The sequence below is a fragment of the Aulostomus chinensis genome, chromosome 11, assembly GCF_037954235.1.
Source record: "Aulostomus chinensis isolate RoL2024-O1b breed Wild chromosome 11, RoL_Achi_v1.0, whole genome shotgun sequence".
NCBI classification, from domain to species: domain Eukaryota; kingdom Metazoa; phylum Chordata; class Actinopteri; order Syngnathiformes; family Aulostomidae; genus Aulostomus; species Aulostomus chinensis.
In genome coordinates, this window is record NC_141330.1 from 14,067,920 (window position 1) to 14,093,552 (window position 25,633).

A 25,633-nucleotide genomic window follows, 5' to 3' on the forward strand; every position below is an offset into this window, starting at 1 on the left:
AGGTAGGGATGCTGCTCGCGATGGGGGGGTGAGGTACATACTTATTACAATTCTACTGTGAGAAGGGACAAGGTCTCGCAAGACACGCATTTGTTATGCACAACATAAAACAAGGCAGGAGCCAGTCAAAGACAAATCAAGCAGGAAATGCAATTAGGTACTGTGGAATCTGATAAAAGATGTTTATTACCGTGACGCTCTCATATAAAAACAGAAAAACAAAGAAAGTATAAAAAAGTGTGTTTATAATCCAATTTGAAGCCGCAAAATACTCCAAAAAGTAAGAGGCTTTACTTTTTGAAAAACACACATTTGCAGTTTAAATGTAAAGCTTGATGGAATTAACATAAAAAAAGGCACACTGAGCAACACACTCCTTATATTTTTCTTAATCTCACCCCCCCTCAATAAATAATACTTATGCAAATTTTTGGTTTGTTTACCTCAGACTTAATAGTTCCACAATTAGTCAGAGATGAAGGCAAATTGTGTAAAAGAAGCCATCAAGTCCAATCTTATATTAAACAATCGTTTTGGCTGCTTGTGAGGACGCCCTCATGCGAGAAGAATTTAGTCCACAGATTTGCTTTAGCCTCCTCTATGTGTATCTGTGCATCTGTGTGTGTGTGTGTGTGTGTGTGTGTGTGTGTGCACGCGCGTGCGCACGCGTGCCTGAAGACCCCCACTCACCTTCAAGTAGTCTCTTTAGAATAACAATTTTGTCAAATCATTCACAGACTCTGCAAGGCCATTAAAAACAAAAATACTCATCCAGGACCCCTGTTAAGATAGATAATAACTTCAAAACCTCTCCTCAGATCAGCATTCCTAAATAACATGCTCGTCTTTTACCTTTTTATCCGACAAATCTTGTGTACTCAACATCCCCGCTGGCCATTTTCCAAAGCAAACAGTGGGCTTTTAGATTGATTAATGTATTTTATACCTTGCAGGCAGCTAGTGATTTTCATTTATTTAAGTACGATAAAAAAAACCTTCAGAGATTTGAGCGTTGTGCCATCTCATGTTTCTTTTTTTGGCAAACAACAGTGCTACAGTTGTCACAGCAACTTTATACCTTACTGACAAAATCAGAAACTATTGGCCAACAAGTAGATAGGTGGATTGAAATAGGTTTATCACTGCTATGTCATTCAGGGAAGCCTCTGTCAGCTGTACTGTATTAGTTTCTTGGTTTTGGTCTTTTAAGATACTCCATAAAAACCCCAAATTCAAAAGCTATTTACAGCCAAGTGCAAAATCACAGCAGCCCAAGAGGATGAAGACATCTCGCCTGTTTAGAATATTGTGCTAAACACAGTTAAAAACAGTACAAAGTTTAAATTTTCTTGACTTTAACCATTTTAAAAAGGTTCCGCTTGATAAATCACACAGATGTTTCAAATTTTGTGGTTAACCATGACAGGACCGGCGAAGCTAAACGACACTGTGCCGTTTTGCACCCTTAAAAAACGACACAAAATATGAGTCGATGTGGTTTGCGTGTATACGTCTGTGTGTGAGTTGGAGGGGAAGGGGGGAAAGGAGGGTTGTCAACCAAATAAAGTGCTTTAAGTCATTTATGTGAGTAGCTGGGTCCATGCAGTAGTCTCCAGTCTGCAGCTAAAAGAATACAACTTGTCCTGAATCAGACTGAAATGTTCCATCTCCATATTTTTAGCACTATGACGTTGTTCCCTGCTCTGCGTCCCTCCCTTTGCCTCGCATCATCAAATCCCTGTTTCCTTTTTGATCCATTCCCTCAGCTTGGTGACGCGAGAGTAGATACCAGGCTTGCCCCGACGAGCACAGCCCTCGCCCCAGCTCACGATGCCCGCCTGGAACCACTTCCCACTCTCCTCGAAACACACCAAAGGGCCTCCTGAGTCTCCCTGGTGACCACCATCAGGAGAGAATAGCTCTTAGATTGCATTCATATGAGTGTGAAAACAAAATAGCCTGATGAGCCATTTCTTTTCTTTTCTTAAAGCATGTGTCGCGCAGTCTCACCTGACATGCATCGACTCCTCCGGCCAAGAACCCACTACACATCATCCTGGAGGTGACTTGGCCCAACGTGACACTGTCACACACAGTGTCGTTGATGATTTTCACTGATGCCTTCTGCAGAAGCTGCGACTTTTGACCTGAGAAAGCGGGACAGAGATGTCAGGGCTCCGCTACGTAACCTTCGTGTTCGTCGCTAAAATCAAAGGTGTTAATGGGCTGGATTAGTGTTAGCTAATGAAGGTTTAAGAGGTTTCCCAGGAGAGCCGACGCCTGTCTTGATATATGGATATGGAAAAAGGCTTAATGGAATAGAGCAAATGAGAAAAAGATGAGAGAAAAGGGAGGGAGGGTTTGAGCAGGAGAGAAGTATGTCATGATGGGAGAGATAAAGAAATGGGAGGGACATTAAAGGAAAGGAAGAAGACAGGATGAAATGAGAAAGATGAAGAGGGAAGAAGGAAGCCGGCAGTGACAGCAGATGAAGGACAGAGATGAATAGCTTATTGTGAGGGATGGATAGGGGAGGAGTGGGATGTCTTAATTTTGATGTGAGTTGGATATGCAAAGTGGGAAAAACACCATCCTAGAGTGGGTCGCCCATAATTGAAGAATAACAGCTAAAATATTCAATATTTGTTTTTTTTATCATAATCACATGCAACACAAATAAAACATCACAACTGGTCTGCACTGAATTCCTGCACAATACCTCCTTCTCGGAGCGCGCCCCAACCCGTGACCCAGCAGGCCATGCCTGCAGGGAAGACGTGGGAGGGAGCGGGTAGGCAGATGGGTTGGATGGTATTAGAGAGCTCCAGAGGCTTGCTGAGCTCCAGCAGGGCAATGTCATAGTCAAAGGTCATCGGGTTGTAATCCGGGTGGCTGATGATCCTCTTCACTGGGAGGCGCTGAACATCATCATGGCTGTACTGGTCCTGCATGCCACTGTAGGTTTGCCAGTTGGATGGCATATGATTTCTGTAGCAGAATACATCAACAGTACGAGGGAAGGGTTATGTCTGTGTGCGTGATCCATTGCCCTAACATGTATGTGTGCATGATCCCCCCCCCTCCCATTCACATGATCAGAATGGGGGTGGAATCATCACCTGAGAGAAAACATTCTTTATTCTTTTAAGTTTATAAATGATGTGTTTTTGTTGAGACCGTTTCAGAAAGGCAATACTGCAGTCAAAAAACTTACATTTTCATGCATCATTCTCAAGAAAAAAAAAAACAAAAAAAGACTGACCTCGCCTTAAGCGAGACTGTATTCAGTATATCAGTACAAGAATGAGCAAACTGTACAATACTTGAGGATCTATTAAGTACTACTACTACTACTGAGTGGCTTTTATTAGTAGTCTGGAGAATGCTTACAAATTAAACTATGTGGTTGTGTAAAGACAATATCAACACCAATTGTGAAAATGAGCACACAAAAGATGGTACATCTTGAACAGCATGGTCAGTGCTCCACCTACAGGACACTTGGGGAACCGCAGCTTTGTGCTTGCACAGATGAGATGTAAATGTAGGCCCCCCCCCCAAGGTTTTCTGAATTAACTGTATCATCAGGGGCTCTTTTCCCGACTTTGAAATTTGTATATAAATGGTCCTCTGTTGTGCGCTGTTCATGTTTTATCAAGACTATTGCATAATGAGATCTAATAAAATATGTGATGAATAATAAAATATAACGGAAACAATAACAGTTTATAGACAAGAGAATCTGCTCCATATTATATACAGTACTGATGTGTGTGTGTGTGTGTGTGTGTGTGTGGGGGGGGGGTCTACTCACTCTTGTTTGGTGGTGACAAAGCAGTGGGCAGCTGAGAGGAGCCACTTTTTTGAGATGATTGAGGCACCACAAACATGCCCGTGGGTCATGAAGTGGAGGCTGACCTGCCAAGGCCATTCACCGAGCTCAGCGTTCTGCCCTCCTACGATGCGGTTCAGCTTATAAGGCCTGGTGCCACAATCTGTCATTTAACAGAGGACATGATGAGAGGGGAGGGGTGTTTGGACGACGTGACAATGATCAGAGGGAAAGTCTGAAAATGAGATTAAGCTGACTTGAAGGCATCATGACGCCAGTCTTGACTATGAAGGCTACGATGAATATTTGGTATCCTAACTGGCATATAAGATGAAAAAAAAAGGAAGAAAAAAAAAACCACCTTGAGGCTTAAAAGGAGAAAAAAAAAACTTGAGATGACAAGACGTTGTTTCAAAGAAGAATGAACATAAAGCAGTCGAGGCCTGGCGCAATTCTCTAACAGACAGCTGAACGCACAGATCAGCTCAGCTCTTGGGTAATCTAGTGTCAGTGACAATGCAGAGATTAGATTCACTTTCACCCGTTTAAAAAAAACAAAAAATAGTAATAAAGCAGAGAAGAAGAGATAAACATGTCTTACTACAGTTGGCCTCGTCCGAGTTATCAGAGCAGTCGTTCACTCGGTCGCATTCAGCATTCACCTTGTTGACACAGTTGCCGTTCTTACACTTGAAGCTAAAGTCGGAGCAGATGCCCGGGGCTACATTGGGGTGGAGATAGATCCCAAAATCAAAACACATTTCTAAATCAAAGCATCTCTAAGTTTAACCAGTACAACACTATGCAATCAGCGAGACTTCAAAGTGAGACTTGAATGCACAATGCACAGTGATTGAGGAGCAGATTGCATTGATTGGGTGTATTGATTGGGGTTGAGGTCTAATATGCCTCTTTATTCACAGAAGTGGAAATCAAAAGAAACGCAAGAGCAGCCTATGGTGCGTGTTTGTGTGTGTGAGACAGACAGAGAGATAGAGCGAGAGAGAGAGAGAGAGGGAGAAAAAGAGAGAAAAGCAAACTGATAAAAGAGTGAAGTAGAGAGTGGGAGGAAATTAAAGAAGGAATGTGTACTGTGAAAGGAGTAATGAAGTCTTGAGCACAGCGTCTTTGTAAAGGCTGAACATCTACACTGCCTTGGATGAAGGTTAACTGCTTAATGGTTTGTGTTGATTTTCTAATGCATGACTGGGTAGGAGGAGAACAGACGCCGACACTTACAGGTTTTACAAGAGGCCTCGTCACTCCCATCTTCACAGTCCTTCTTAGTATCGCACACAACATCCTGAGGCATACAAACGCCATCCCCACAGCGCCACTCATTCGCCTCACAACCTGGAGGCAAAGCAACACAAACAAGAAGTGATATAAAATAACCATAAGTCCAGACAGACAAATACTTCTCAGGTTAGCAGCTATGTTGGACAATATTTTCTGCCTCCTGTCTTGTCGGGTGTATTAAACTCCTGCTTGGCACGATTTCAAATAAACACTATTAATGTTAAAGTAACGACTGCACAATGTGCATTTACTGGGTGCAGAATTGCATTAGAGTTTGTATCCCCTGAAGAGACTGAAATACTTACTGCAACTTTTCTCATCACTCCCGTCTCCGCAGTCGTTAACGCGATCACACACCCAGAGTTTTGGTTTGCACAAGCCGTTCCCACAAGAAAACTGGTCCTTGGCACACTCTGGGGGACAGAATGAATGGATGGAATGGACATTAATATGATTCGCAATGTGAAAAATGACTTCACTTTCTTGTTGAGAAATAGATGAGAATCATCACTCCTCTTAGGCCAGAGAGATAAATACATGAAGAGAGACGATAATTTCATCAGCTGAAATTGAAAACAGGGCATGGTTTGCCTGTAACTCTGTTTACATGTAACAAAACCCACCTACAGGCAACATTATAGCTCATATGTGTAACCAAAACCCAAAAGCATAAAAATGAAATGCTGTGGTTTTACAGGCAGTACTTCAACAATCACCAGAGAAGCCCAGTGAGAACGACCAGTGAGACGTCCTTGAGTGGCCACTTAAAGTTTTGTTTACCCAAACTGCTCCGGTTAGTTCTGTGAGTCCCATACTTTTTCAAGTTTTGCACTCCCTGAAACATTCAACTTCCTGCTGTGTGGCCCCTGAAACATTCAACTTCCTGCTGTGTGGCCCTTGAAACATTCAACTTCCTGCTGCGTAGCCCCTGAAACATTCAACTTCCTGCTGTGTGGCCCTTGAAACATTCAACTTCCTGCTGCGTAGCCCCTTTTTATTTAAGTAATCAATGAATATTAAGGATTAAAGCTTAGTAACGCCCAGACCCCTTGCTCCTCTGCAGTGCTGCTAATGGGGCAACCTCCAGATGAGAAAACCCAAATGACAGCAGCCAAAACACACAATCCATAAACCAAAGGATAGTGATGTGACACTAGCTCCGCCCACTTCTTACACAGCCCGTGATTGAAGGTTTTCCCGCCTGGCTGTCCTCACTGCAGTGAGGCTTTTGGGTTCTGCTACCTATTGATGATGTCAAAGCCTCTTGATGGTATCAGCTAACAGCTGGATACTGCAACATAACAAGATATATATAAAAAAAAAGCACAACTGGCCATTTTTCAGGATTTTTACAAATGAGACAAAAATATGATAGCAGGTGGAATTTGAAATCCTTTCATGTGCTTCACTGAAAACAGCAGCTAGCTGTCGCATTCAATTGAATCTAAAAGTGCAATTTTGGCAGTTATAGATTTAGTTTTAGACCAGCTATAATCCACGACAACCCAAAATGTTGTGGTCCAGTTGTAGTTGAAGCAAAGTTGTAACATTTTAGTCAACTTTTAGTCAGTAAATTTAGCTCAAACCGTGCCAGTGACCCATATTTAGCCCCCATTTGTTTTTATCTCAAATGAATAAATCCCGCAAATAAAACTTTAGGTCTGTCTCGTCAACAAAAAACGAACCATACATTGATCAGCGTTTTTGTCAGAAATCTATTTTTAACTCTTCGATGCCTCATCTAAGTCATGAGGAAAGGCCTTTGATAAAACAATCTACGTCACTGCTTTCTTACCTTAATTAACACTAATCTTATTTAGCAAGCTGACTCTTTAAGACGAAGAAATACAGAATGGAGAAAGACGTGACAAGTGTGGTTGGATTGAGGAGGAACGTACTGCACTTCATTTCGTCGCTCATGTCCCCGCAGTCATTCCAGCCATCACACGTTTGTTCTTTGCCGATGCAGATGCCAGACGCACAGGCAAACATGTTGGGGCAAGCTTTTTACAAAACACACACAGACACCAAGACAGCCAAAAAAACAAAAAAGAAACAGCAGAGGACAAATTAAGAGAAAGGGAATGACAGCGTCATGTCTCCAATGTGTGTCCCTGTTGATCAGAGCAATTATAAATCCATTTTGGTAAAACTGAGAAACAACATGAAAAGTGGAGGGTGTTAAAAGTGGAGTGCTCCTGACTGACAGTGGCAGATAAAACAGACCCAATAAACAAGCTCTCTGGTGATTAGTCTAGCTCTTGAGTTTTTCTGCCACCGTTTCTAAAGAGCTCTCTTTGACTGTCAGGCTGCCTCCTCACTGTCGCTCTGTAATGGCAGGCTGTGCGTCCCCATCTCGCTGCAACATTTCACACATCTCCGCCAGTGTCGTGTAGCTTTTTTTTTTTTTAAACTCACGGTTTGCAGGATCATAGGCACTGTATTCAGCGCTGAAGCCTTTGTCAGTGTATGATTCATCCGAGTGGAAGATCACATCTAAGGTGTTGGTGGTACTGGTCAAAGCCAAAGAGGACATCTCCCCGCAGTACCTGCAGCAAGGTTTAAAAAAAACAAACAAACAAGGATTCAAGGAAAACTATTTGTCATTATCTACTGGTTTTGACAATTTTCTCAACATAGCAACAGTCCAAGTCCTCAGATGATCAATCAGAAATGATGTAAGATTCTTATTTATGACTTAAAGCTATGAACACCTCTTGAGTTGGTAATAAGTCTTGAGTCAAACTGAAGGAGGACATCGAGAGGAGAAGTAATGCTAACTCTCCTAACTGAAATCCTCTGTTTTAAAACCAGCTGCTGGTTGGAATCCCTGTGTTGCCTCCAGCTTAGTCGGGGATCCATAGAGGCACCATTGGACGTGTCTACAGATGGGAAGTTGAGTGTGTGCTCTGGTGGCTGCACTAGCGCCTCCTCTGGGGCGCCGTGAAACTTGGGGGGGAAGGGGGGGGGGCAAGTGTGATAGTCCCTCGTGCTACATCCCCCGAGTGAAGCTTAACTCTTAACATTGTATGAGGTCATCAGTGGTGCTCCCCAAAAGCAGGAGAGGGGGCGGAGCTTTAACGACATCAGCTTGTGAATTCATAATGCACAATTGGGGGAAAAAAAACAAAAAAATGAAAAGGGAGAGGTGCTTGAGGAGGTGGAAACATGATTCCCATTTTTATATCGTCAAAACATTGTTGTATGAAACTGGTAAAGATAATGAACACACTCGCAGGCAAAACAATACAAGTCATTTAAAAGCGTCTCACTTGACACCCATAATCTCCACATAGTCTTTGTGGCAGACCCGGACGTCCACCCCAGGCTCCTTCATGCGGAACATGTTGAACTTCACACGTACTTTGTTCTTAGCAGGGACCTACAGCAGAGAGGCAGAGGTGATTGGCTCATTGAATCTGATTTACCACTCGTATCACTCCTCCATCTACCCACACACACACACACACACACACACAAGGATATGAATCTCAATCCCTTATAAATGAAAGCATATGTGCTGCAACACACCAAATGTGTGCACACACGCGCATGTAAGTAAACACACACATCTACGCAGCAGCAGCAATGAACACAACCGACACACAAAACGCTGCAGCTCAGCTCAGCTCTAGCTGCAGCAGCAGCCTGACAGATGAAGATAGAAGAGGTAGTGAACCACTTGGCTTCGATAATGCTGCCTCAGCATCCCTCTCATGGCAGGCAAATGGTGGTGGAGGAGGGGGAGGTGGGGGGGGGGGGGTCAGGTAGAGGAGGGGGGGGGGGGGTCTGGGATAGAAGCAGTGTAGCAAACCTTAATGGTCCACTTGCAGTCCACGCCGGGGGGATAGAAGCTGGGGTGAAGAGGGGAAGTGATGACTCCCTTGATGTCGGAGAGGACGCCACCGCAGGTTTTCACTGAAAAGAATGCGTCATATTTGAGACAGGTGACAGCTGATTGGACAACAACTGGACTGTGTGGTGAAGCAGAACCTGCAGCCAGGTGACGGCACAATAAAATGAGCTGATTACCTTCTGATTGAGGGATGGCTTTATACACGGCTGTGAAGCCGGGCTGCTGGACCTCACTGTCAGTAATCAAGTTGATGAGCATGATGTTGCCCGACGACACCACCTCCAGAGGGTTGGTCGGGGGCCTCTGACCACACTTCCTGTGGGAGAAGCAGTAGAAGATGGTGGACAAATTTATATTAGAATCAGAAAAGGGAGTGGTTCTCAAACCTAAGGGTCAGGATCCCCGCTGAGGTTGCGTCAAATGTTTTTGGACTGGAAGCTGTTTTTCTTGTATTTCACCCTAACAGTAATTGGTGGTAAGAAGCTGCAACTCAGAAAGGTTCAAAACTGCTGTTTGAGTAATTTAGAGTCTGCGTGTAAAAAAAAACCTCAACGGTGAAGCATAAACGTCTGTTGCATTTACTCACTCGCCTAATCGAAATGCTTAAGAATGTGCAACACTTAACGCCGTAATTCTTTAGTCAAAGCAGTGAAACGTCAATGTCAAAAACAGGTTTAAACACTTTGAGAAATAATTTGAACAGAAATCAATAGAAAAGCAGAGAGAGTCAGAGAAAGAGATAAACTGGGAAAGATCTGCCAGCTCAGGGTAGAAATTACTTCGGTGAAGTTTCAAAGTCAAACACTGGCTATATTAGCTAAAAGTTTCAGCGCTGCTGGCAGCAGAGCCACAGAGGTGTGAATGACGCTGCAAGAGCATACATCTACCTCCAGTAAAATAATGTCATTATAGAGTATTATATTATGGCTCTCATAAACCTCATGTCACCTTGGATAAAGCTGATCGCTCAATAGCATTATAAAAATTTTATGCTTTCACTTGGTAACGCATATTTGTTTGGCAATGGTCTCAGAGTTTAAAATTGCCTGCAGCTACAACTGATGTTACATTCAAGAGCATGCAGTTGGAGAATCATATCCTTCCCCCGTAGACAAAGTACAATTATACACACATACACTGGTGTAGCCAGATTCAGGTTGGCACCCTTCATAGATTTGAAACGAAAGGTCTTCTTGAGCCAACTCAATCTCACTGAGGTCTCAAAAGTTAACAATAAAATGGGACACGCAGCTGAAAAGGCTTCGGGGCCAAAACGAGAAAAAAAATAAAATGTTGTAATCACAAATCCAGTGAAAGGAATGAAGTGGAACATGTTTTCCACCAACATCAAAACAGCTTTTGCTCCTAAATCCCTCTGCAACATTTCAGTCAAATACAAAGTGATTCCTAGTGGTCGTCCTCTGGGAATCATGTAGAACTGCATTCCCCCACTCTCTGATCTTCAAGGCTAAATAAATGAGACAAATGTTGGTTGAGCCCTATCAAACAAACCCTGCTACAAAGGTTTAGGGAAATATGAGACTGGATTTATGTCACAATCTGATGTACTGATGTACCACTGAAAGAGTAAAAATTAGGCAATTTACTGGTTTTCTTTTAAATAAAACTCCCCTGGGGAGACAGTCATGCCTGGAGTACTGCACCGCATACTGATAGTACATAATGTGATGGCAAAACTTCAAGAGGAAATATTATGTAAAATGTACTTTCTCAGTGGAGCTGCTGGGTATCAAAATATGACAATTCACTCAGTTCATTTTAGGCTGCATGGATTCGAAAATATGAGGTTCTGCTTTATGATTTGGTGCCCTATGCTTGGACCAAACCATTCGTTGAAATTTTTTTGAAACTGCAATATGGTCCTGTGCAACACACAGATCTCAGAGGGTGCAATATTTTCTAAAGAGAAACGCTTGAATATTTCACTGTTGTACAATGATCCCAGTCCGCAAAAAAAACCAAAAACAAATATATTTGTGTAATTTACAAGTCCCCACAAAAATTACACCACTATCACTTCAGGGTTCTTTTTTTCCAATTAAAATTGCAAATAATGACACAACTATCTAAGATTGAGAATAACATCACAATTGCAGTATCAGTCAGAGGTTTTTCCAAATCACTCAGTCCTTTCCTACGCTAGGTCAAAATCTATGCTCCCGCCAAGAGCTCCAGATCTAAACCGTGGCTCTCCTCAAGGCGAGGACACTACTCCTCTAAAGGTCCAATATTTTTGTTGCAACCATTGGATCCAGCGACCAAAATGTGGTGAACTGGTCTAAGCACAGAAAATGCTACTGGATGCATCCCAAATGGAAGAGGGCTATAGTTAATGTCATGAATTAAACCCATTTTTATCCTGTAATAACATGCTAACATGGCTGCCAGGAAATAACTCTGTTATGCTATGCATTTCTTTGGTTGTTTAGCATTAGCTCATGCTAACAGCTGCGGTGGAGGATGTAAACTACACTCATTCTCTAGAATGATACTAGTGGTCATTGCTGAAGTATCCATCAGTTTGTTGCATGCTTGGAAGATGAACTTTTGCGATCAATAAATAACAGAGGAAATGAAAACAATGGGTGTGAGAATGGGTGAAGGGGTTAGTGGGGCGCTAGCAAAGGTTGTGTGATATGTTTTGTGTCTATCCTTCACAGAGAACAGAGACATACAAGTGAACCGAATGTTGTAGCTGCAGCAATGCAATGCAATGATAATACTGCTGTTTTTTGCCGGTGCCCTTGAGCAACTGGACACCAGCTGTGTGACTTACTCGGTGATGGCCTGAGAATCATCAGGACTCAAAGAGTCATAGATGGAGACAAAGTCATCGGTGCAGTCGTCCTCGATGTGGAAGAAAGGGAAACTGACAGAGATGACGTTGTTCTCTGCAGCTCTGATTTGCCACTGACACCGGGACCTCGGAGGATAGCCGGTGGGGTACCCCGGGGATGAAAACTTCAGTGGTTTTGCTTCGGCCTCCAGCCTGTGGAAACACTCTTCTGGAAATAACAGCAATGGTCATATTTATCATGTTTATGGCCAAAAGTCATTAAGACCTAGTGAGCCAAGTTTGGAGCATCATCAAGTGCTGCATCATCATCTTCTGCTCATTCGGAGTACAGCTCTCCTTAAAGCGATACTCCATCCTTGTTTTTGGTTTTTTTGCCATTCAACTTCTTAAAAATAAAGTGTCTTCAGCTCTCAAAATTTTTTTCACCACTGCGGCTCCTCTTTGTGACTCCAGAATACAGAAAGAGCCGGACACATGTTAATCTTATCGCTAATGGTGACTGATGGCTAACAACAGAAACAAATCTGCCAAAAAGCATTACAAACCTTCAAACTCATCCTCTGGGGTAATCCATGTCCTGTCCATGTCTTCAAGAACAAGGAAGAAGCACGGAGGAGTGCGAACGAGTTGACTCGAACAAACGCGCCAGCTAGTTACTCCAGGTGTTGAGTTAACATTTATTTTTTGCTCAAATCCAAGTGTTTGTGGACAATTGCGCATATAAGGGATGATGCATGTGAGAGTTTTGCCTCTTTTATTTTTCTTAGCCACCGGAGCTATAAGCTTCAAGTTGAATATACCGGTACGTGGCCGGCTCTTGCTGCATTCTGCTGTCAAAAAGACTTGGCGAGGGAGGGGAAAACATTTACGTGAGCTCAAGAAATCAATTTGATAATACTTGAAAGATAAAACTGACTTTTTGGATGAAGAGCAACTTTAAGTAATAATGACTGTGAATATCGTTTGTGTTTTTCCTTGCAAATACATTCAAATTAATGCAAATAGCATAAAACATTTGACATAATCAGTTTTTCCACCGGTCATGCTGGAATAGATGTATAAACATAAGGATGGTCCTGTGAATTGTAATGAAGTCTAATCATCCCTGAGTTATAAATCACCTCACCAGTGTCAAAGACAGGTGTCAGATAGTGACTGACTAGTCTCAGCTCTTAATCTCTGACTTGAGCTGCACATGTACAGTCCAGGCCAGGCAAGCCATTCGTTACAGGCTGGCAGGACGCTGAGCATCTAGCCAGCTGGAAAATTACAGCTGCGAGTGATTGAAATGGGACACACTGTACTCACTGGCTCTGGGGTTCCTGGCCATGCGAGGATCTGTGACTGGAGACAGAGAGAGGGGAAGGGAGAGCGTCAGGGGGAAATGTAAGAACAGGTCACCGGGAGGCTGATAGATTCTGATGCATGAGATAAAAATATTTAGGTTGCACATTTTCTGTTCCATTTCCCTGCGGTTAAGAGAACTGGCGGCAATGGCGTGTCGCCTCTTTCTGATCCATCTCACCTTGCCCTACAGCAGCAACCCATACATCTCTGTCTAACTATCTGGGACAGCGACATCAAATCATAGGCACAGAAATCATTTTAAAGGAGGACCAAAAGCTCTGAGTCATAGAGCCATCTCTTGGCTGGTGGCCAGAATGTGGACAAATGCAACGTGAATGCTGAGAAGACAGAAGGAAGAAAAATGGGTGTCTCAAGTCGGGCCAGGGCTCGGCTAATATCATTAGAGGATCCAAACAGCATAAAATGTGCCATCTCAGATGCAGCACAAGCAGAGAGGTCTGGTGTATCTGTTAGCATCTTATCAGCACAACTCAAAGTGAGCTCCAGTAATGCAAACAGAAAGTATATAGAATACCAAAGCTGATAGAAGCTGACAGCAAGATTATTCACATCAGCATTCACAGTGGACTGTCTGCCGTGGAAAAGGCACAGTTGTTGTCCTTCCTGCCGCCTCTGCCCCGGGGTCTGCCGGTACCTACTTGAGGCCGTGATTTCACTGATCTTGACCTTCTGGGAGCCCATTATGCTGCGCTGCTCGTTAATGACGGTCTCCAGGACCTCCAACACCCGTTCTTCGGAGAACTCGGGCAGGACCTCAAGGTCAGTGACTGGAATATTGAACTGGGACCAATAATAAGCAATCACACCCTCACTGTGGGGAGCAGAGAAAGAGAAATGGCAGCATGGTAAATTGAGACATAGACCATACATTTTGAATAGTTTTAGTAAATAGCAATTTCTGGGGCCGATAATGGTATTGGAGAATTGAAAAAAAAAAACCTGAATTGATTAATGGCCAATAAATCGGTCAGGCCCTATTGATAAATAATAAGAAGACCAAGTAAGAATTTATTTGGATTTAAGTTTCAGCGATATAAAAAATTGTCCAGACCCTGGAAGTACCTGAATGCCGTCACCACAGACTTGGAGTAGTATTTTGCGAGGAATGGTTCTTTCTTGTAGGTCTCCCCTAGCTGTAGAGAAAAATACAAATTTTTTTTTTTTAAAACTGAATAACGCAAGTACAGCTTTGCTGCTTGTCTGCCCTGAGACAAGGAAGAAATTAGCATGTTAACTAAAAAGCACACAACAAGGGGATTCTTCATTAACTGTCTCGCCTTCTGAGCTGCATCACACAAGACCTTAGCTTCTTTTTTTGTATCATACACTGAGCACATGGAGCGTCGGCTGACCTGAGGGCACTTTGTGACACGGCAAGCTGACGCAGCTGGAAAAAGAAAGTGGAGCCGGTTGTGAACTTCAAAACGGGGGAAGAAGAGCTTGCATTTGTATGGTGACTGTCAGACTCGCATTGCCTCATTCCCATACTTCATGACTTTAAGAGTAGAAGCAAGCTCCCGCACACTGTATCATTTCGATCGGTTTGACCTTCATCAGGTGTATCATACCTGATACACCTGATGAAGGTCAAACGGACCGAATCGTAAATCAACCTAAGAGCAAATGATCGAGACGGTGTGCAGGAGCTTTCTTCTGCTTTAAAGTTATTTTTCTCTCCGACGCATCCGTCACAGACTCTGGTGTGCAGAGTTTCCTTTTTTTTTAATTTTTAAAAATACTTGATGACTCAAAAAAAAAAAAAACATCCAATTTTCTTCAGAAATGTTTGAGAGGCATCAACGCAAACTTAATCAGACCCCTCAATCATTTCACACTATTTGATTTAATTGCAGTCAACCACTCCCGTTCTTTTCTTTCCCTTCTGTCGCTTTTCACTGAGAAAGTGAACACATAACGGGGATAGAGTGCAGGTTTTTGCCATCATCATGCTCCAAAGTGGAGCTACAAAAATATCCAATTGTCTCCAATAATAGAAGACGCTGTTGAGGGAATCACTAAGGGAACGTATAGTGTTTTTTTCCCCACCCACACACATGTATCCTGAAACTACTGAGGGCACAAAGGATTTTCTAGGATGCCAAACAAGATCCACAAGTAATTTATTGTTCAAAATAGTTAAAAAGAATGCCAACTTTTGGGGAATGCACTTATTTGCTTTCTTCCCCAGAGCCAGACAAGAAAATAGAAATCCTTCTCTTTTTGCGTGTGTTAATGAGGTAGAATGCATAGAAAAAGGCTACCCACCAGTTAGCTTAGCACAAAGAATGGTTGTGGGTGGTGTTGGCATCCCCCCATTGTCACACAGGTAAGGTTCAGGATCTTGGTTTAGCCAGACATGATTATCCTTTCCTTCCTTTCAGAGTTGGCCGTGATTATCAGTAGAAGTTGCTCTTCTATTTGTCAGTGAACATTTTGGTTTGTTGGCTGAAGTTACAATGGTTGTTTTGAGGGGCTGTAACAAATCACAACCCTCAAGAGCATTGTCAAGAAAGTAGTTCCAGCTGGGTGTCCGATTCTAAAATTTTTATATCCATTTTTGTGTTTTATAGCAAATAACTTGCAAAACTACGTTTATATTAAATCATCAAAAGACCACTTTGGACCAGCAAGTACTTGATGACTTTTGGCAGAGGTATGCTAACACTTTCCACACACTACAAATCACCGTGCTAAGCTAACTAGCTGTCCGAAGGTCTCTGGGCCTCAGCTCCTTACTGGATCTATATGCTTTTCTGTCACTGGGTCAAATTATCTTTGGGTGTCAAACTCACGATTGCCTCCAGTTTATCTGCCGTTTCCTCAAACTGTTTGCTGCTGGTGTCCTCCAGCTTCTGGTCGTACGGCATCCCAACCAGCTTCATGTGCCCGCTGAACAGCTGAGCTGATGGGAGACGCTGCTGACTGAGGGTGGCCTCTGAATCGGCATCCTTGACTGGAGCGGAGAGACAAACAGCAATGAGACTCCTGCCTTGGATGACATAGGAGGATTTAAACGAGCCTCGAAACGCTGTTTAAAAAGTCAAAGAGTCCGGTATCATATTGGGAGGACAGTTTGACTCTAGGAGCAATTAAAATAGTCAGTTGAATCAAGAGGCTGTTTATCAGGAATTCAGAGGGCTTTTTTGTCAGACCTCGTGTGTATAAGTGACAGGGAGGCTGTGTCACGGATACGCTGGGATTTCTCTCTTTGCATTATTAAAAAAGGAGAAAGTCAGAGATGTCAAATGGGTTAACACTAATGGAAAATTAACGTCAAAAACAAGACTCTCACACTGGCGTATCAAAGACGTCTGCCTTCACAGCGGGTGCAAATGATCAACTTTACATAGTTTGATATTGTGCCTTTCATGACAGGAACACTCTAAATAGCTTTTTAATTATGAGAGAAATAACTTGCGCTATCAAAAAATAAAAATGTCACTTTCAATTTCAAACATCCTGATTTGTTTATAGTTTTAAATTTGCAAAAACACCAAGAAGCATTGTTCAAGGTTCATTTTGCCTCTAAGGCACATTTTCATTCTCTAGTCTGTGTACATAGGGAAAAATAAGAAATCTAAATTTACTGCAGTACATTTAACTCAAATTAATGATGAGCTATACTATAGCAATAAACATAGTAAACTCTCAAAGATGTTCTTTTAACCTCTTCACTTATTTTTGGCTTCAAAATGCAGAAAGAGCCAGCCACATACAGTATATTAAGCTGAAGCTAAACACAAATGATAAGCAATAGCAAAACTGTCCAAAAAACAGATTTTTGAAAACTCTCAAGTGCATCGTCAGGTTAAATCCACATCTTCTTCATCCAGCTGTACTCTCAGTAATCTACAAACACTTTCATTTGAGCTGAAAACAAACTATAACACATTCGGCTCATCCCCGCCTTCCTTCATGCTAGTTTGTTTTTAGCTCCAGTAAACCCTGATAATGCTGTCCTCCACATAGCTACACTGGATAATATAATGTAAGAGAAGTTTGCAACAACACTCACAGACAAATAACCAAATAAGGAAAGCTGCAACAGCAGCAAAGATGAGAACCGCCACAAGAAGCCCGATCAGAAGGCCGAGCTTCCGCTTGGGCACTTTCTCTTTGCTGGTTAAGAAGTCGATCCGCTCGTGGTTGCCATTGTGACTCTGATCCAGAAGAAAAAAAACAAAACAGAGTTTAAAAAAAAACAAACAAACAAACATACAGCAACATTGTCATGGTGTGGATGAAGAGATTAAATAATTTACATTCATAACCGGGCCAACGGGCGTGGCTGTTTTCCTGTGGATTATATTGCATCTTGTAGCAAGTACAAAACCTTTAGTTTCGCCAAACTGTGAGGCGAATTTCCAAATTATCCTACATGGAGCTGGGTCATCAACTACAAATCACATTTTGTGCAAACTAATTCCATGCAAATAAACACAACACCGAAGTTCAGGTGTTTGTTTGTATATAAAGGCCATACATAAATTAGTGTGAAGGGCAGGATTATAATGTCGGCCACATCACATCAACATATCAGCGCTCGTTCAAAATTCCAAAATGGTAAACATCCTTGACCTGTTGCCTTTAGCAGGCTACCAAAGAAGCTGATGCCATGAAAAGGTTGTTGCCTGGGCTCAAGGAAAAGGGGGGTCAAACAGGGTGAAACCTGAATATAAAGAAGACATCAACTCTTTAAATATGACATAAAAGCTGTAAAACATGAGGGACATCAAGAGGAGCAGGTTCAAACAAGCAGCTCGCATATGTTTGCCAAACTGGTGAGACCTGTTTAGTAAAGGGACGGAAGATTCTATTCCCACACCATCATTTACTAACACACACACACGCTCACACACACACACACACTCAGACACTCCAGAATGAACGAGGGATACAAGATGGTGCTTTAGGGGATCTGTGTGTGTCGATACTAGTCGTGTGTGTGCGCGAGCTCTCTCAAGTGGGTGAACTGAGAGAAAAGGGTTTCTGGTCGGTTAGTAATCAACACACAATGAATTCAGAGCCTGTAGCTCATGAGTGAAGAAGCCCGGGTGCCATTAGGGATGGAGAATCACTTTGGTATTAAATCAATTTGTCAGATGTGCTGCCCCTTAAGATGGGGGCTCAATTACATGAGTCTAGATGATAACTCATGGCAATTAAGGTCTATTCTTACCCGGCCCGGGCTTCCACACATGCTTCCTAATTGGAATCTCTAACAGCAATCATGGGCCAGAATGAGGGAAATCATTAGCGATGGGGGTCAGCGAGTGCTCCGGGGGTCTCTCCCCCCTCTCTATCAGTCCCCATTAATCAATCAATCACAGCCTAATAAAACCATTACACATGCTCCATCATATCCCATCCTTCCATCCTGCAAAGAAATATAATCACATTTTTCAACTACGTGCTGTATTTTCACTGCAATCTCCAAAAAAAAAGGAGATTTTGTTGTAATAGGGAAAACACAGTTCGGTGCACTCACATAGTTAAGAGATAGTTGTAGCATTTCTGAGTGGTCTAACCAGTATCTCAGGAAGTAAACAAGTTAGCCCCGCAGCAGCTCACACACCAGCACAGACAAATTAAAAACAAACTCAAACTCAACCCGATTCAGATCCCCGTCCTCAGCGAAGCAAAAATAACACACCGGATATGAGAGTACCATATACCTATGAGCGCTTCATTTGATTATTTCTCTTCAGTAGACTGCAGACATGTTGATTTGCTATGCCATTATATGTGTGCGATGATTGTGCGTATTAGTTAACGCACAAGAGACTGTAGAACGCCAAGTTAGACACCCGTTCATTTCTGTCAGGATCAAACTTCAGGCTCTAGTACTACTAGGATGTACTCACCTGACATGAACAAAATCAAGGGTTTTTTTTTAACCCTGATTCACACTGTGAAATTTTTATTCTTCCAGATTCAATTCATTCTTCTCATGACACTATTAATAAGAGACAGAACATGTTTTATTGTGTTTCATCTTTAAACACGTTCTCTATTTCTAATTTGGATGCACCTTCTGTTTCTATCTGGCAGCCACACTGAATTGATTCTATGCTACAAAAATAAATTTGCTTGCAATACAACAACATTTTAAGAAAAGAACTCTCCTACACCTGACTTTTCATAAGATTGAGAATTACTTATTATTATTTATTATTATTATTATTATTATTTTTGAGAAATCTCATGATTCCTCACGTCCTGATTCGTCTCGTCAGAAACCTCCTGGTAAACACGGAGTGGCGGTTGGTGAGTCACCTCTCACATTCCTAAAACTCAATCTGATGACAAACTGTAACACTTTCTTTTCAAATAACACAATTCTTTTCCAAACTGCTTCCGCCTCCGTTGAAGTAAGGAAACTTTAAAGCCCACAGTTTCTCGAAGTTCCTCTCGGATCTGAGGGCGTCATTTCCCGAGCACCCGTTGATTCCTTGTTTAGTTTAACAGCAGCAGCAACAGTCTTGGGGCTGACCTTCTTTTCTGCTCATGCTTTTCTACCTTATGTATATATGTATGTGTATATCAGACTCTTTAATCATTTAAGGCCAAAATATCATATTTAATGCGATACGCTCACTTATTTTCTGCTAGTCCACCATGTTCTAGTGTATTCCTTTGCGCTCCGCTTGCTCAAGTAGTTTGTCAACATATTCAGAGGGCTAGAAAGTAGCTAAATTATTCAGCCGCAGTGTGACAGTTTCTTCGAGACACAGCAAATGACCAAAGGCAAAACAGTCAGCTCTCGGTTGGAGCTTAAAAAGCTGCTTTCTCTATACACACACAAGCACCGATTTCTCTTTCCTGGGCCGATCAGGTCATTAGAGGCTGGAACTAAAAGGTCAAACATGTACCATAACAAAAAATGTGTGCTATTTAGGCGTCAGTCACACCGGCTTCACCTGGCAGTACCCTTCAGCAGATATTTGAGCTGCTTCTGGTGCACAATGAAAAATGGTGCAACCGTCCGGCGCAACCACACTGTAAAGCATCATTCGCCGTGTCTCACTTGGCGGAGACTGGATGGAGATACTGTTTCTACCCTTGCATGCATTTCAAAATATCTAACTTTATCCGAGGAACGCAGACACGCCAAGGTAAACCCGTCTCCAGTTCTGATGACTGCGCATCCTAATCCATCATCCCTGAAGAGTCAATAACGGGAGACGTGAGTATCACATCTACATGCATGCTGCTCACTCTGAGAAACTGCATATGAAATAGAAATGCAACAGAAAAGAATAAAAAAACGATTATTCAATGACTAATAAACAGATGAGCATCTGAATACATTGATCACATTCCTTACGATCGAATATCCAACAAAGTAGCTTCAGCAATAATCAGCCAATAGGACAGAGAATATTGTGGTCACACACATTAATTTGAGTCATCCTGACTTTTAATTGGCTGACATGCACTAAAATACACATTTTGTAAAACAAATAAATAAAAATACAAACCACAAGACTTGTTGGCGCTAACGAGAACGACTACTCACCCTCCCAAACCCAGACAAACGCTGATGTATTCAGGTCAAAGGTCGCGCCTCCTCAACTCCTCTTTCACAAAAGAGAAAACTTTTTCATGTTATCACTCAGTCCATTATTTCCTGAGGAAATCTAACGAACTGCTTCAAAAATAACCTAATATTTTATTGTTGGATTTTTTTTTTTTTTAAATTCAGCTTTTACAGTTTGTTTCTGGGGTCGAGTGAGAATATGGTTGCCAATCCAACTGAGTCAAATACCTCCTGGTGTGGGCAGCCCTTCACGCCGGAGCTAAGAGATGGTGCATGGAAACAAGGATAGCTTGATAATATGCTGTATTAAAATAACACTCCCACACACATAACCTCTTGTTAATGTCAGACTGTACAAAGAAAGAAAACCTATTGCTTTTGCCTGAATGATTTTACTGTTAGGTCACATTCTAACAGCACACAATACAACGTGGTGTGCATTTCCCCAGAGGTTATGACGGTTTTCATGAAGCTGTCTAATAAAGGTTTTACAGAGCCAGTGAATTCCAGCAACGCTCACCAAAGATCTGGAAAGGTTAAGGAGCACCTTTGCTAAGGAGGCTTCACCTTCGGCCGCCTGTCACTTATTTCTTCGCGCACTCTGAACTGCTATTCCAATCAATGTACATCACAACATTGGGGAGGGGGGGGGGGGATTAATGATGCCGTGATCTCAAAAGGAGCAGTACGGATGTCTTCTACTGGAGCGTAACAATTTATGTAATATCAGCTCTTGGTACTTTTCACTGTCCTCACTTGTAAAATAACAAAAAAAAGAGCTTGATTGGAGCTGTAATGTTTGGGCAAATGTTGCATCTCCTATAAAATATTTTGCAAGTAAAGCAACATCGCGACGGCGTTTTCGCCTCCTCCTCCTCTTGCCCACAGATACACCCTCCTACGCACCCGTCGACACATTATTTTAAGGTGTACGGAAGCATTAACAGTTACAAACTGGAAAACACAACTCAGACTCAAATAATAGGGCCACATTTACTTGACACCCATGTAATTATGAGAGGGCGAGTCGCAGTCTTTGTTAATCTTAAAAATCACAAAACACACCTGGGGATTATGTTTTTATTCCCTTAAGAGTTTATGAAACATATAACAAAACTAATCATATCCCTGCTCCAAGAACCAGTTCTGGCTCATATGTTGCAGGACCGCTGGCTCAAACCTAAATGAGCCTGATCTGGAGCGACTGACTTACTTCCACGTCTAGAACAATTCTGGCTCACACGCATAGATGACCTGGCCGGCTATCAGCACATCGAGACTGGAAGAAGAGCAGGGGTGACTTCTGTCCCGACGTACTTGTGAAATTACCATTTCAGTCAATGATCATTTCAAATCTTTCTCAAGGAAACACGCCTTCATTTGACGCACAACAGCCTGACTTATAAGTCCTGGCAAAATAAAGTGCAAATGAATGGAGTGTGAAGACCAGTCAGTCTTTAGCCTCTGTGGATGATCGGCAGCTGTAAACTGTGTCCCTGGAGTGACTTGTCAACGTGACTCAGTCAACACGCGTAGAGCAACGGTCACAGTTTGTTGAGCAAAACTGTATTTTCCATCAAGTGCCCTTCCTTCCCTCTGTCGCTCCATTGCAGGAGTGACTCACAGCAGTCAGACTACATGCCACTGAACTTCATGAGGTGAAAAAACAACTTCCGTTTGACAGTTTTAACGTAAACATGTGTGTTCTTTCTTTTCTTTTTTTGCTGGGGTCAACGTGCAGTTTTAATAATAGAAAAGCTCACACACATGCGCGCTGCAGATTTCAATATAAGCAAACTTACGTCGTATTCATATCTGGCGGAATACATCTCCGGTCACGCTTCAACAGAAGCCGGGGTTTGTTCCGGTTTAAACTGTCCTAAAGTTAGAAAGCTGGGATTGTCTGTGTTTATAAACACAAACAATGCTTGCAGTCGTTGAATTAAAATCCAAAGGTTAACTCTGTCGTCGTCGCGGCCTGAAAACACTTGAAATCACCTCTTCCTTACACACCTATGACGCAAGCCACGCCCAGTTTACCTGAAGCCGCTGCACCGCCATTCCTAGATTTTTTTTCCCTCACTTCCTTTCTCTCTCCCGTTTAACAGGAAATAAGCGTCTCAAGCGTGATAAGACGCTACATTGGGCAGAGGCCTTGTGTGTCCGCTCATCCTGGCAGTGGACCCACAGTGAGAAATGGATTCCCAGGTGAGCTAAAACGCTCATGAGCTTTAAACAAGCGGTAATTTGAAAATACGTCCGTCTCTTTTTCTCTGTCTTTTTTTAAACTGTAAAAACTATCAAATCTGCTTCTCCAAATTTGAGATCCTACTAGATTGTCGACTCATCCAAGCTTTAAGGCTACAGTGCATTCATATTACACTGCTACTGCAAATTCTAGCGAAATAAATCTTCAATACTCGTGAAAAAATGACAGATTATTTCAACTTCATTGTAAATGTAATGTAGAAAATTTCAGATTTTTGTTTCATAAACAGATTTTTTTTTTTAAAACGCTTTGAATTTCGTCCTCACATGGACTTCTGAGATCAGCCTCTCTGTAGATCAACTGTGTTGTTAATCCATCACATGAAAAAGAAACTGATGCATCTGTGTGTTGTCAGTTGAAGTCCACGCACTCTCTTCATGACTGGACGTTTGAAATCAGTCATGAGACGCAACAAAAGAGTCAAACTACAATACCCACAATCCCACAGGGTTCGATTCACTTTTTTTCCCCCCAAAGGTGACATTTAGGAGGAGGCAGGAGGCAGAGTAGCCAACAGATTCCTGGCTCAATCCCCATTTTCTGCTTTGTGCCCACTGGTTCATGCAGGGAAGGATTTCATGAGTCATCATTTATTCATTCATTCACAAACATCTGCCGTCTCTCAAATAAACATTCATGTATTTAACATTTTTAGTTGGGCTTGAAGTGTTCTCATTTTTGGAATGAATCACCACTTTCACACACTAATTACACCTCTGATAACTTGATAATGAACGCGCCACTCAGACATTGTGTCGCATGAAACAGAACTACATGACTCAAATCTGGGCTTTTTTTTTTTTTTAACTGACGGACCCTCGTCTATGTCTCAGTTGCTTTCTTCTTCTTCTAATTTTTCTTGTTCCCCTTCTCCCGAGCCATCGCTTTTCAATCCAGACACTCACGCATTAAGTGGCGACAGGATGCATCTGAACCCGCTGCTCCTCAAGTCAGAGATCACCCAGTTCACAGGCTTGCACAGTCACAGCAGTTTATTTTTATACATGTGTTCCCCCTGCTGACCAGTTGTGGATGTTGCTAAAATAAATCCCTTCCCATTGTGTGAAACCCAGCTTGGCTAGAGCACAGTGCACAATATCATCATGATTTTCACCTGTTTTTTTTAAATTATTATTATTTCTGTAGATTATATCGCTCCATGGGCTGCACGGTGGTGTAGTGGTCAGCACTGTCGCCTCACAGCAAGAAGGTTCCGGGTTCGAGTCCCGGCTCGGGCGCGGGATCTTTCTGTGTGGAGTCTCCATGTTCTCCCTGTTCCTGTGTGGGTTCTCTCTGGTACTCCAGCTTCCTCCCACAGTCCAAAGACATCAAGAGGGGACGAGGCTGACTGATACTCTAAATTGACCGTAGGTGTGACTGTGAGTGTGAATGGTTGTCTGTCTCTATGTGTTGGCCCTGTGATGGACTGGCGACCTGTCCAGGGTGAACCCCGCCTCTCGCCTGTAGATGCTGGGATAGACTCCAGCCCCCCCGCGACCCTTACTAGTAAGGAATAAGTGGAAGACAAGGACGACAACGATATCGCTCCATAATGCCTGAATCACACAGAGTTACTCAAGACTGATGCAAAATGCAGTAGTGAACAAGTCCAATATTCAATAAACATTCATAAAAGCAGTATTTATTGGTGAACAGCTGGGACTAAAACAGCCATTTTTTACCAGTTTGTTTTATAACTGTGACAACCAATGACAAATTTTGATATAGAACTTGATTTTAAAAGAAATGAGGATAAAAATGTTTATGTTAATCCACATTTATAATTTTCCCATGGAAAAATTCAATGCAGTTCTTAATTTACCTTTTTTTTTTTCTTTTTTTTTTAAACCAACAGCTTCGATTAACAAACTGGGCCTGTAGGAGGAGCTGATTGAGGAGAAACAGGAAGAAGGAAGCAGGAAGTGGCTCGTACAGAGGTTATAAATCGAAGCGAGCTCAGGTGTGAGTTCTTCCACTCTGCAGCAGAACCCTGAGCTGAGCGATGGTTTGTCAGTGAAAGTGTGAGCCTCTGGTTCCTGTGCTGGGTCAGACTCACCAACCAGATCCATCGGCTCACCCCAAGCTCCTCAAGGGATGGATCGATCTGGATGGATCTTTTCCAAAAGCTGGATTCTGAGATGCAGGACTCCAATCCAACCATAGGATGGCACTAAAATCAGGTTCACCTCTGGAGCCGCTCTATTCATCACTACCTCTGAACAGCCGAGGCACCGTTAGCTCCTAGACCCCCCCACCTGAAGTTATGTCAACCCCCAACTGCCACAGGTTTTATAACCTGATAAAACCTGAGACCCTAAACAACTCCTTGTGCTCCTCACTGGAATCAAATGTGACATCATAAATGAGTTGTGGCTGTTGTGAAGAGCAGGTCTGGAGGGGAAGCTGATTTAGGAGAAACAGGAAGTCGAAAGCAGGAAGTGCTGTGGACAGAGTTTATGAATAGAGATAGAGCTCAGGTGAGGGCGTTCTATCTGAACCCCTGTGGCTTCCTTTGTTCTTAGAACCTCTGTTTACTTGATACATGTGTTACTTTTACTGTTAATAAAAGCAAAGAAGAGACATTTTAGTTATACAAGTATGGATTTTTAACTTTGTTTGCAAAGCAGGCCACACATTCTTATTTCCCAGGA

General features: G+C 42.5%; 1 protein-coding gene and 1 long non-coding RNA gene across 4 annotated transcripts; one reads left to right on the top strand and one right to left on the bottom strand.

Moving 5' to 3' along the window:
* Positions 1-158: 158 nt before the first annotated feature.
* On the bottom strand, positions 159-22,756 carry st14 (ST14 transmembrane serine protease matriptase). 2 transcript variants are annotated; one of them, XM_086218717.1, is made up of 19 exons: positions 22,516-22,756; positions 17,189-17,333; positions 15,966-16,126; positions 14,236-14,306; positions 13,812-13,984; positions 13,114-13,149; positions 11,785-12,010; positions 9,164-9,303; positions 8,946-9,049; positions 8,404-8,513; positions 7,550-7,680; positions 7,030-7,134; positions 5,437-5,544; positions 5,072-5,185; positions 4,434-4,553; positions 3,815-3,995; positions 2,720-2,988; positions 2,011-2,147; positions 159-1,892 (listed from the first exon to the last, which is right to left on the bottom strand). In XM_086218717.1, the coding sequence occupies exons 1-19, from the start codon at positions 22,540-22,542 to the stop codon at positions 1,731-1,733; spliced, it is 2,520 nt and encodes an 839-aa protein (XP_086074843.1). In that variant the 5' UTR covers positions 22,543-22,756; the 3' UTR covers positions 159-1,730. The 2 variants fall into 2 exon arrangements, with proteins under 2 accessions (XP_086074843.1, XP_086074842.1); XM_086218716.1 differs by having other exon boundaries at positions 11,785-12,013; positions 22,516-22,755.
* LOC147253512 (uncharacterized) lies at positions 22,331-25,553 on the top strand. 2 transcript variants are annotated; one of them, XR_015118552.1, is made up of 4 exons: positions 22,331-22,371; positions 22,822-22,921; positions 24,129-24,353; positions 24,838-25,553. It is a non-coding gene; the product is annotated as an uncharacterized LOC147253512 (long non-coding RNA). The 2 variants fall into 2 exon arrangements; XR_015118551.1 differs by having other exon boundaries at positions 24,129-24,349.
* Positions 25,554-25,633: the final 80 nt, after the last annotated feature.